Source organism: Cetorhinus maximus, chromosome 7, assembly GCF_964194155.1.
Source record: "Cetorhinus maximus chromosome 7, sCetMax3.hap1.1, whole genome shotgun sequence".
Lineage (NCBI taxonomy): Eukaryota > Metazoa > Chordata > Chondrichthyes > Lamniformes > Cetorhinidae > Cetorhinus > Cetorhinus maximus.
In genome coordinates this window covers 146,426,776-146,439,447 of record NC_135885.1, presented here as the reverse complement: position 1 = coordinate 146,439,447, position 12,672 = coordinate 146,426,776, and the positions used below count along the sequence as shown (strand labels likewise).

General features: G+C 46.2%; 1 protein-coding gene across 3 annotated transcripts in view; it reads right to left on the bottom strand.

Moving 5' to 3' along the window:
• Positions 1 to 12,672, bottom strand: part of LOC144683069 (rho guanine nucleotide exchange factor 7-like) — a 109,367-nt gene that overhangs the window by 3,341 nt on the left and 93,354 nt on the right. For 2 of the 3 annotated variants that reach the window (XM_078546095.1, XM_078546093.1), the window contains 2 exons: positions 3,815 to 3,914; positions 1,950 to 2,004 (listed from right to left, as the gene is read on the bottom strand). In XM_078546095.1, coding sequence (XP_078402221.1) covers positions 1,950 to 2,004; positions 3,815 to 3,914 — 155 coding nt within the window. Of the gene's footprint in view, positions 1 to 1,949; positions 2,005 to 3,814; positions 3,915 to 9,791; positions 10,095 to 12,672 lie in introns of those variants that run through there. The other variant, XM_078546094.1, reaches the window with a different exon arrangement.

Sequence of the window (12,672 nt, the reverse complement as noted above, 5' to 3'; positions counted from 1 at the left end):
GTCTCTGTTTGTTAATTTCCATGTGCAGTTTTTTGGGAAGTTATTTGGAGCCAGGACCAGAGTGAATCAGTAAAATTCACAATCTCAGGACATCCCAAAGCCCCTCCCAGGTTATCAGGAACTTTCTGAAGTTCAGTTACTGGAGGAAACACAGCAACTAATTCACTCAGAGTCAGAACCGACACACAACATTGTGATAGTGTCCTCGGACCCAACAACTGCAGCTGCTTCATCAATAACCTTCCTCCCAGCATAGGGTCAGGAGTGGGGATGTTCACTGATTATTGCACAATGTTCAGCACCATTCGCAACTCCTCAGATACTGACCAGAAACGGAACTGGACCAGCCAAATAAACACTGTGGCTACAAGAGCAGGTCAGAGGCTGGGAATCCTGCAGCGAGTAATTCACCTCCTGACTCCCCAAAGCCTGTTCACCATCTACAAGGCACAAGTCAGGAGTGTGATGGAATACTCCCCACTTGCCTGGATGAGTGCGGCTCCAACAACACTCAAGAAACTTGATGCCGTCCAGGACAAAGCAGCCCACTTGATCAGCACCCGATCCACAAACATTCACTCCCTCCACCAATGACACACAGTAGCAGCAGTGTGTACCATCTACAAGATGCACTGCAGGAATTCATCAAGGCTCCTTCAACAGCACCTCCCAAGCCCATGACCACTGCCATCTAGAAGGACCAGGGCAGCAGATAGATGGGAACACCACCACCTGGAAGTTCCCCTCCAAGTCACTCACCATCCTGACTTGGAAATATATCGCCGTTCCTTCACTGTCGCTGGATCAAAATCCCTCCCTAACAGCACTGTGGGTGTACCTACACCACATGGACTGCAGCGGTTCAAGAAGGCAGCTCACCACCACCTTCTCAAGGGCAATTAGGGATGGGCAATAAACGCTGGCCCAGCCAGTGAAGCCCACATTCTATGATCTGTTCCAGTGATGTTGGTTGAGGGATAAACATTTGCCAGGACACTGGATAGAACTCCCTGCTCTTCTTTGGAAAAGGGTCACGGGATCTTTTATGTCCATCTCAGAGAGCAGATGGGGCCTTGGCTTATTATTTCATCCAAAAGTCAGCAAACACTGACAGTGCAGCACTCCCTCAGTACTGACCCTCTGACAGTGCAGCACTCCCTCAGTACTGACCCTCCGATAGTGCAGTGCTCCCTCAGTACTGACCCTCCGATAGTGCAGCGCTCCCTCAGTACTGACCCTCTGACAATGCAGCACCCCCTCAGTACTGATTCATTGACAGTGCAGCACTCCCTCAGTACTGACCCTACGACAGTGCAGTAGTCCCTCAGTTCTGACCATCCGACAGTGCAGCACTCCCTCAGTACTGACCCTCTGACAGTGCAGCACTCCCTCAGTACTGACCCTCTGACAGTGCAGCACTCCCTCAGTACTGACCCTCTGACAGTGCAGCACTCCCTCAGTACTGACCCTCTGACAGTGCAGCACTCCCTCAGTACTGACCCTCTGACAGTGCAGCACTCCCTCAGTACTGACCCTCTGACAATGCAGCACTCCCTCAGTACTGACCCTCTGACAGTGCAGCACTCCCTCAGTACTGACCCTCTGACAGTGCAGCACTCCCTCAGTACTGACCCTCTGACAGTGCAGCACTCCCTCAGTACTGACCCTCTGACAGTGCAGCACTCCCTCAGTACTGACCCTCCGATAGTGCAGCACTCCCTCAGTACTGACCCTCTGACAGTGCAGCACTCCCTCAGTACTGACCCTCCGACAGTGCAGCACTCCCTCAGTACTGACCCTCTAACAGTGCAGCACTCCCTCAGTACTGACCCTCTGACAGTGCAGCACTCCCTCAGTACTGACTCTCTGACAATGAATTTCCTTGGGGGAAATTCTTTGAAAGAATCCAGCGCAATGTCCCTGAGATCGAGTGTAAGTGATCTATTTACCTGCTTTAGCTCAAGCACCTCATCCTTCAGTGCATAAACAGTGTCCACAAGGCTCCTGTTTGAAGAGGGAAACAAAGATAAACAATGTGTTTTCCCTAGCTATCAACTGGTAAAATCAAGGAACAGATCTATCCTGCCATTCACAATGCAGAGTTATTTCCATCATCTATACAGTGGAGGGCAGGTTACGAGCAGAACCAGAGCATTGGCTTCTGTACCTCATTGTACCTTGTGAAATAGATAAAAATGGCACTCTGGCTGTTGAGGTAATTATTAATGGAAGAAAAGAGAAACATTGAGGTCATTATTTTGTAGGCCCCTCTGTTCAGTCCACAAGCAGGAATCTGGATTTTCACTGTCTTGTTACGTTAATTCTCTGCCCCACTCCGACCTTGCTGGCTTTGGGCTCCTGCACTGTTCCAATGAAACACAGCCGGAGCTTGAGGGCAGCTCCTCATCTGTCGATCAGGCCTTTCCAGGGTCATCAGTGAGTTCACCAGGTCTTCAAACCACAAACACCGGTCCCATGTTTTCAGATGAGAGCTGTTGGTAATGATTGTGCTGCTCCCATTCACACCTCCTCCAGACCCATCCTTTGGTTTTTTTTATGCTGGTCTTATTACCATTTCCTTTTGCCTTGCACCATCACCCCTTCCGTTATTTAATCTTTCCTGTGATCCACCCTATCACAGACCTTCCCCTTTGCTCCATCCTTCCCCTCCCCGCCTCTCTATTTCTTTAAAACTTGTTAAACATCCAACTTTATCCAGTGTGGTGAATCAATCCTAAATCAGTGTACCAGGATCTCTTAGCATTGAAATGGGATGTCTGTACATTAACGAGAACAGGGATTTGAACTTTAAAAGGGTAGAGGCTATATTGTCCTAGCTCTAATGAGCAACAGCGTGGGAGAGGTGGGACAGCACTGATTCTGCAGCAAGTCTCAAAGTTCCAGTAGTCACCGAAACCCCACCATACACAGCCATGAAACTCAAAGCAAAAAGCTGAGGCACTGATGTCAAACTATGTTACAATCTATGAGACTTCACTAGCCCAGTTATTGTAAATTCATCAGCAAAATTCTCCCCAGAGTCCACCCACTTCCTGCGCTTTTTGACTGTATGTGTGTCTGTCCAGAATTACATAAGATTAATGGCACAGCAACAGGCCATTCTGCCCAACTAGTCCACACTGCTGTTACTGCACCACTCCAGCCTCCTCCCATCTTTCCTCATCCAAATCTGTGATTGTAACCGTCTATCCCACTCTCCCTCATGTGGTTATCTGGTCTCCCCTTCAACGTATCTTTCCCACTCACTTAACCACTCCCTGAGAGAGTGAGGTCCAAATTCTCATCAGTCTCTGGGTAAAGAGGTTTCCTCTGAATTCCTTATAGGATTTCCTGCTGTCTCACATTGATGGCGTCTTGTTATGCTCCTCCCCACAAGAGGACACACTCCCTCTACATCCACTCGATCAAAATCTTTCATCATTTTAAACATCTCTATTAGGCCACCCCTCAGCCGCCTTTATTCAGGAGAAAAGCCACCCAGTCTGTCAATCGTGTCCTGATATGTAAACCCTTGAAGGATCTCGGTGCTGATGTCAGGTGTCTGAAACGTGTGAACCCACTCATGGGGCTTCTCAATATCTGGCTCAGAAAATCTGCCTTTTCCCATTTGGGACACATCCCACAGTTTGGCCTAGGGACCCCGCTGTTATTCCAAGATTACCCACTCAACTTGTTCCTTCTCTAACTGAGAACGGTGCCCGGAGCTCGTTCACTTGGATTAGTAATTCATACTAATTACTAACCTGTGTAATGCAACACACAGGGCACAGAACCACGCTCAGATTTCTCTTACTTTTCCTCGATGATCGTTTGTCCATTGCTGTTGGTTTCTTCGACAATTATTTTCTCTTCTTCTGGTAATAAAACCTGAGGAGCAGATTCTTTACGATGTGCTGCAACACACAAGATTCAGAGTTTGAAATCACTGTCCCAGGACCACCCGTGAACAGGTCGCTACACAGAAAGATGATTGTCTGTGTCCGTGAGTATGTCGAGTGGGGTGTGTGTGTGTGTCGAGTGGGGTGTGTGTGTGTGTCGAGTGGGGTGTGTGTGTGTGTCGTCGAGTGGGGTGTGTGTGTGTGTGTCGAGTGGGGTGTGTGTGTGTGTAGTCGAGTGGGGTGTGTGTGTGTGTAGTCGAGTGGGGTGTGTGTGTGTGTAGTCGAGTGGGGTGTGTGTGTGTGTAGTCGAGTGGGGTGTGTGTGTGTGTAGTCGAGTGGGGTGTGTGTGTGTGTAGTCGAGTGGGGTGTGTGTGTGTGTAGTCGAGTGGGGTGTGTGTGTGTGTAGTCGAGTGGGGTGTGTGTGTGTGTAGTCGAGTGGGGTGTGTGTGTGTGTAGTCGAGTGGGGTGTGTGTGTGTGTAGTCGAGTGGGGTGTGTGTGTGTGTAGTCGAGTGGGGTGTGTGTGTGTGTAGTCGAGTGGGGTGTGTGTGTGTGTGTCGAGTGGGGTGTGTGTGTGTGTCGAGTGGGGTGTGTGTGTGTGTCGAGTGGGGTGTGTGCGTGTGTGTCGAGTGGGGTGTGTGCGTGTGTAGTCGAGTGGGGTGTGTGCGTGTGTGTGTCGAGTGGGGTGTGTGTGTGTGTGTCGAGTGGGGTGTGTGTGTGTGTAGTCGAGTGGGGTGTGTGTGTGTGTAGTCGAGTGGGGTGTGTGTGTGTGTAGTCGAGTGGGGTGTGTGTGTGTGTAGTCGAGTGGGGTGTGTGTGTGTGTGTGTGTCAGTGGGGTGTGTGTGTGTGTCGAGTGGGGTGTGTGTGTGTGTCGAGTGGGGTGTGTGTGTGTGTCGAGTGGGGTGTGTGTGTGTGTCGAGTGGGGTGTGTGTGTGTGTGTCGAGTGGGGTGTGTGTGTGTGTGTCGAGTGGGGTGTGTGTGTGTGTGTCGAGTGGGGTGTGTGTGTGTGTGTCGAGTGGGGTGTGTGTGTGTGTGTGTCGAGTGGGGTGTGTGTGTGTGTGTCGAGTGGGGTGTGTGTGTGTGTGTCGAGTGGGGGGTGTGTGTGTGTGTCGAGTGGGGGGTGTGTGTGTGTGTCGAGTGGGGGGTGTGTGTGTGTGTCGAGTGGGGTGTGTGTGTGTGTGTCGAGTGGGGTGTGTGTGTGTGTGTCGAGTGGGGTGTGTGTGTGTGTGTCGAGTGGGGTGTGTGTGTGTGTGTCGAGTGGGGTGTGTGTGTGTGTGTCGAGTGGGGTGTGTGTGTCGAGTGGGGTGTGTGTGTGTGTGTCGAGTGGGGTGTGTGTGTGTGTGTCGAGTGGGGTGTGTGTGTGTGTGTCGAGTGGGGTGTGTGTGTGTGTGTCGAGTGGGGTGTGTGTGTGTGTGTGTCGAGTGGGGTGTGTGTGTCGAGTGGGGTGTGTGTGTGTGTGTCGAGTGGGGTGTGTGTGTCGAGTGGGGTGTGTGTGTGTGTGTCGAGTGGGGTGTGTGTGTGTGTGTCGAGTGGGGGGTGTGTGTGTGTGTGTGTGTGTCAGTGGGGTGTGTGTGTGTGTAGTCGAGTGGGGTGTGTGTGTGTGTCGAGTGGGGTGTGTGTGTGTGTGTGTGTGTCAGTGGGCGTGTGTGTGTGTGTCGGTGGGCGTATGTGGTTTGTGTGGATAGATTTTGTATCATTACTCCGTTCACTGTGGTATCCCAAAGCCGCTATGGGAAAGTTTGATCATCAGTTACATTGATCCTTCTGCCGGGGATGTTGAGGGGAAATTTTAGCCCACTTTTTGTTACCAATTGTCTTCCTTAAGTAGAGCCATTTCACCTCACCCCACCCTCTGCCCCCACCCACCACACAGGGAAAATCAATGGGATAAATTTTACCAATTACTGAATGAAGAGATTTGAGAGGGGATTCAGTCAGCACGACCTCCACAAGTTACTATTCATTAATTCAGGAAACCGATATTGTCACAAATCATGTCTCTCATTTCCTTAAATCATACCGTTCCTCATTTCCCCATCCTGATCACTCAGGAGGACAGGTAACCGGGATCCAGAAGGTTCTGGTCAGCATCCTCGATCTGACTCCCACCCGACACGTCAGACAACATTTGGGAATTGCCAAAACTGAGCCCTGGCTTCATTTAAATATTTGAATACATTGCAATGAGGCTGAGAATGATTTGTGTGTGAGTGGGGATGAGCTGGACAATAACCCATGAGTGAGAGATTTTGAAAGGTTCCTGGGTTCAAATGACAGTTTTACCATCCATTGGTTTAGCAATGTTAATATTTTAGCCAATTACTGATTTCTCGCAATTTTTTTGGAGATTTCCTACAAATTCCCCAAGTTTATCAGGAACCTTAACCATCCAAAGAAATTGCATTTGCATAGCAACTTCCACAACTTCAAGACATCCCAAAGTGCTTTACAGCCAATATAAGACTTCTGAAACATAATTACTGTGTAACGTAGGAAATACACGGCAGCCAATCTGTGCACAGCAAGATCCCATGAACTGCAATGTGATAATCTGTTTTCAGTGATGTTGATTGAGGGGTAAACATTGGACAGGACACCTGGGAAAACTCCCCTGATATATTTTTTTTAAATGATGGCCATGGGGTCTTTTGCACCCACCCAAGGGTGACAGATGGGGCCTCAGCTTAACACCTCAGCTTTGAGCATGAAGACAAGGCAGCTGAGGAATATGCGGAGTGAAGAGTGAAGGTATGAAGAGAATAGTTGCCACATTGGACAGTGGTGGGAGTCAGAAGGTTTCCTGTTTAAGGGTTGCATGGAAGCCTCTTGCAGTAACAAGCTGCTGCTCCCACCTTCCTTCAGGGCCACCTCGATGGAGACTCTTTGTAAGGCAAATTTATGATGCAGGCAATACACAACCTCAAACCGAGACTATAACCTGATGACATTAACTGACTGATTCAGACACCAGAAGCATATCTTCAATAGGCCGATGATGATTTCTAAGGTGCCACATGACACTCATCGGGCCACTGATCAGCTCACCAGCCATGACTGCAGAGTACAGCCTTGCGCTCCAGGAGCTGTCCTGTCACTTGACTTATGGCCATCGGAACACTGGTACACGCCAGCTCAAACTGACATGGGGATATTCTGTTTTTGAGGTTACCAGCATGAGGAGCCATGGGCCTCTGGTGCTGCTTGGTCAACCTGGTACCCTCCCTATGATCCTTCTCCTCTTCCAAAACAGGAAAGTTTAGGGGGATCTCCTTTCTGGGCCCTGTATAAAATGAGGGAGAGGAATATCATCCCTACATCAGATGGTAAAAAGGCAGGTGGGTTAACACAGGGAAAAAAACTGCAACTCCTACAAACTCACTTTTGCGTGAATTTAGTGAGAATCAAAATAGGTAGAAATTAATCTGGGGCATTTGATGTCACCCAGTTGTCTGAAAAATAGTCTTTCTGCCTTCTCTCTTCTGCCCCACCCTCTCTAATTTATTTCAACTTCACATCTAAGAAAAAAGCAGCCAAACTCAGAACTGTTACAACTTTTTTAACTGATGTTAAACTCCATATGTTATGATGAATGTTATTAGCTGGGATTTTGCAGTCAGCAGTAGAGGAACACCACTGACATTGGGAAAAGCTGCCCGCAAAGTTTTAGTGAGCTTTACAGTGCTGATTTCCGCTATCTCAATGTCAGTTTGAATTTGGCGCCTTCCACATCAATTGGCAGAGCAGGCAACAGGCAGACTGATCGGCCAATCAGGTTGAAGAATTCTCACAGACAGAAAAACAGGAAGTAAAAGGTAGGAAATATAGATGGAATGTAAACCTCTGTACAGAATGTGAAATAAAAAATAGGGCATAGACACGAAGTTGAGAGAGAAATGTAAATATCAGAACAAAAGCTTCTTCAAAAAATAATTATGTTTCTAAAAATCTACAGTTTTGTATGTTCTGTGGAGAGAAAAGACTCCACACTTGTAAAAAGAATTCAGGGTCAAAGAGGCTGTTCATAAGTAATTATGACTAAGTGTGCCATTTAAAAACTCAGTTACTCTTGACTGAACAAGGCTTAACATTTTCATTGATCCTTTTGTTGAGAGTGAGGTGCAAATTGTTGGAGGTTCCTGTCAAATCAATTGATTCCTAATGATTTAACCTGTGAAGACTGCAACTGTGAACCCTGTGGGGGAGCAGGTATCACTGACTCAACTGTGAGCCCTGTGGGGGAGCAGGTATCACTGACTAAACTGTGAACCTTGTGAGGGAGCAGGTATCACTGACTCAACTGTGAGCCCTGTGGAGGAGCAGGTATCACTGACTCAACTGTGAGCCCTGTGGAGGAGCAGGTATCACTGACTCAACTGTGAGCCCTGTGGAGGAGCAGGTATCACTGACTCAACTGTGAACCTTGTGAGGGAGCAGGTATCACTGACTCAACTGTGAACCCTGTGGAGGAGCAGGTATCACTGACTCAACTGTGAACCTTGTGAGGGAGCAGGTATCACTGACTCAACTGTGAACCCTGTGGAGGAGCAGGTATCACTGACTCAACTGCCAGGTTTCCGTCATTAACTGTGCCATGTGCAGATGCCAGAATTTGCTGTCTGATTTATATAGTAATAAAAGTGAATGCGTACAGCCTCACCATTATTACTACTGCAAGTTCCAGGACATTATTTAATCGTGAAGGATATTAAATCTTCAAAACTATGAGCTGCAACCACACAATGCCTACCTTGCTACATCCTGTAAGACTTCCAAAAGGCTTTCAGCGCTTTTAAACATGTTGGAACAATACTTAAATGTTTGTTCTTGGGGCATGGGTGACACAAGCAGGGCCCATTAGTTACCCATCAGCAGTGGACCTGCTCCTTGCATCGCCACTGTCCTCCCACAATGGTCTACTCCCTGTTGTCCTGTCACTCAGTCAACTTCATACGCATGCTGCTACTGCCCCTTGTATTCCATGGGCTTCAGCTTTGTTGGCAAGTTCTTAGAACTGACTAAACCAGAACTGAACCAGTCTGTTCGCATTCTTGGTGTCACATCTGACCCCGAGGTAAGTTTCCAACCACATGCTCATGCCATCAGTAAGACTGCCTATATCCGCTTCCATATCATCATCCAGCTCCTCCCCTGTCTTAGCTCATCTGTGGCTGAAATCCTCATCCATGCCCTTGTTAACTCGAGACTCAGCTATTCCAACACACTCCTTAGAGCTGGCCCCATCCAAAACTCTCCTGCCTGTCTCCTTACTCACACCAAGCCCTGTTCACCCATCAGCCCTGTGCTCACTGGCTTCTCGATAAGTAAATCCTCAACTGGAAACGAGGTCCATTATTACTAACGTTCACATCTCCATTTGTTAACAAATGTGCTTGGCAGTGCAAACCTCAAGTTACACAGTCTAGTGAAGTGTTTATCTGACTGCCTTCTAAATGTGAGAGAGATCAGTGAGGATATAAAGTATACCCAATAATCTACTTTGAAATCTAGTAAACAAAGACTTTCTGATCAATACCTAGGGTCAGTACAAATTGCCCAGATACTAAGTGGGTTAAGGCATGTGGTAGCAATGATGATCTATAGCTTTCTAGAATGATTTAACACCTAGCCCTTTAAGCTGAAGCTCAGTATATGGGCAGTTTGAAATCACAATTACAATTGTCCCAATTCTTGCACTGAGCCTGTGCTACCGGTGCTGCATATACAGGTAGAAGCTGAAACAATGATGTGTGATTGACTCGCTTTATGCCTGACTTCAATCTTAACAGTTTGATATTCAAAATCTACACAATCTCAGAAACTTTCTCCTGCGACAGGAACCTGTTTGAAAATGCAAAACCCCGCAATCAAACATGAGCCCGGAGTTTCCCAGGAACAGTGCCGATTGCTTATTCTCCCACAATGGCAAGGAATTCAAGGAAAGGAATCAATGTATTATTCAGTTTCATTCTTAGAATGGGATCTTTTCCTTATTTTGTCCATTTGAGGAGTTGTCTGGAAGAATGTAGGCAGCAAATATAGAATTGGATTACATCACTCAGGTATATGCTAGTTAACATTTTGGATTTAAAATGATGGGACGTAGGCCCAGGATACAGTAAATCCATATACTGTGAACAATACTCGCATCTCGTAGCCAGAATAGACTCGCTCCCACGAGAGTGGTCTGCTTTCAAGAGCTGCAATAACTGAGGAAAAGGTTGGAAATGAAATTAATAGATAGGGTGGCTTGTGAAGAAAAACTCCAGCACAGGAATGACGGGCTGAGCGATCTGTTTCTACTCTGGAACATTTTATAATCAGCAATGCCTGCTTGTCAAGCCATACATAACATCAGTGAATTTCAGGTTAACAAAACTTAACATAGAAAGAAGCCAATGCTCTTATAAAGGCATATTTTATTTAAACTGTATTTTACAACGGAAGTGAAATTATTTATAAAACTAACACTTGGATGTGATATAATGCAAATCACAAGGAGGCAACAATACACAGACTGTACATATGCAGCACTCAGATATACACAGATTGTTTATTTAAAGGCATTTACCCTTAAAGCTGGTTTTCACCAACAATCACCCATCACTGACAAATTGCACAGTACAGAAGCTATCGAGCATACAACAGGACACACCAGGTTGTGTTTGGTAGAAAGTTGCCTTGTGCAACAAGGCAAGTTGTCCAATCTCACCTCATGCTACCCGGGTCTTCCTAAACCATAGTAATAATTCACTCACTCATTTTACCTTTCAGCTAATAATAATAATAATAATAATAATTGGAAAATATTCAGCTCTAGTTAACCAAAAACCTTCCATTATACCCTGCTGGTATAACTAGTCAAGTCAATGGCCTTGAATCATCACTGTTTATACACAACGGCAAGGCTTAATTCTTCAATATAAAGAAATTGGATAATTGAGCAGCAATCACTTTTAATTACATCAAATGAACAATTAAAACAGCAGAACAGTACTTACACTTTAAACCGCATGAATCAGGGGCATCCAAACTACAGCCCTGCGGCTGCATGTAACTGGGAGCCTCAACTGAACCAAACAAGCCCAGACAGCCCACAGCTCCAGCTAAATATTCCACCTCTCCCCCTGGTTTGGCTACTTTGAATTTTTTGGGCCTGGAGGTTCGGAATCCGCTGTTTTTTTAGTGCCGCTGCCTCACTTGTGAATTAATCCTAAATCAGCACACCCAAGATTGGTTCCCATCACAATCTGCTGGGGCCAGTTTCACACTGTAATCTCCGCTTACCGAGAACTAGAGTAAGATTGGCCAAGTGTAGGAATGGCACAGCCAGCGGACACCCAGCCATCTGGGTGGGAACTGAGCGCCTGTCCCAGAGGTGAAAGGCCTCCCCGCTAACTGCTAACCTTTGGTGGTGGCCAACCAAGGGCAATCATTGCCAAGAATATTCTAGAAGAGGGGGCAAACAGCACGTTCACCGAGACATTTCGAGGAGCTTTAGAGCCTCTTTCATGGATCACTTCTAACAATTGGGATCGGTTAGTGCCAGGAGCTCAATATATAAGGGTATTAATGGGGACATGGATTTAAATTTAACAAGTTTAGCCCCCAAATTCATAAATGTTAGAGAAGCAGCTTTATATCCGAGTTTCACACATTAACACAGTCTCTGACAACATTATTTTCAGTTGAATTTACCACATTCCTCACCATTGTTTTGTAATGTGACTGGTTTTAGTAAAATCAACTTGCAAGAAGTTTTTCAGGTGTAGAATATGAGTTAGGGTTCCTGGCACAGGACCGTGCATGAGGGGAGTGCACAGCAGGACATCAGAGAGAGCTCAACATCTGCTGCACCATCTTCCAGCTGTGAACCTGCCCTCATTATACAATCCTCTGTGCTGGGACACTATTTTATAAATTGGTTAACCTAGTCTTTCTTGCACTGGGCCAGTAACCCAGAGATCGTGAGTTCAAGTACCACAGGACGAGGTGTGAAGTGAATTCAAGAAATGTTACTTCTGGGCTGGCATCAGAAAAACTTCCCCTGAAATGAAATGTGTTGGATTGTCATAAAAACTCAACCGCTTCACTCAAATTCTTCAGGAAAGGGAATCCTTCCTTAACCTGATCTGGCCTACACGCAATTCCAATAAATCCCAAAAAAAGACACCGAGGTGGTAGGTCAGCCTTTCCCCACGGATGAGGCTTGCATGTGCCACAGGGTTAATTACTTGCCAAGAACCATCAGGAAAAACTAACCATTCTGCTCGATACAGAAATAAAACAATTGCATTGAAAAAGAGCTGAACACAATGGCTGTCGAAATTTTGACCAGATGCAGCAAACAGTGACCAGTTAGTCAATGCTGGCTGCACAAATTCTATCCTTAAACAGTAACTTTCATTGTGAAACAGTGATCTGAACAGTTGCTTCGTACCAACTTACAAAAACATCACACAATATCATTGACGAGCATTCCAATAAATAAATGACCTCTTATCAAGCACCCTGAATAAATGAAAGCACTGAAAAACTATTTTCTAATAAGTCTATTAATTCTGTATTCAAATAATAAGTTACTCTGTTTGGCTGCAAGTTCTTAGAAAGAGTTATATATCATGTGTATTAAAGAAATCAGATCAATGGAAAAATTCAAAGCAAGGCTTTGGTGTTTGGGGAATATTTTTTATTAAGTTGCCTGAATCACCAGCCTGAGATTTAACAGTAAACAAACACTCCTTATAAAGTAAGGAGTTTAACCATTCTTTCATAAAC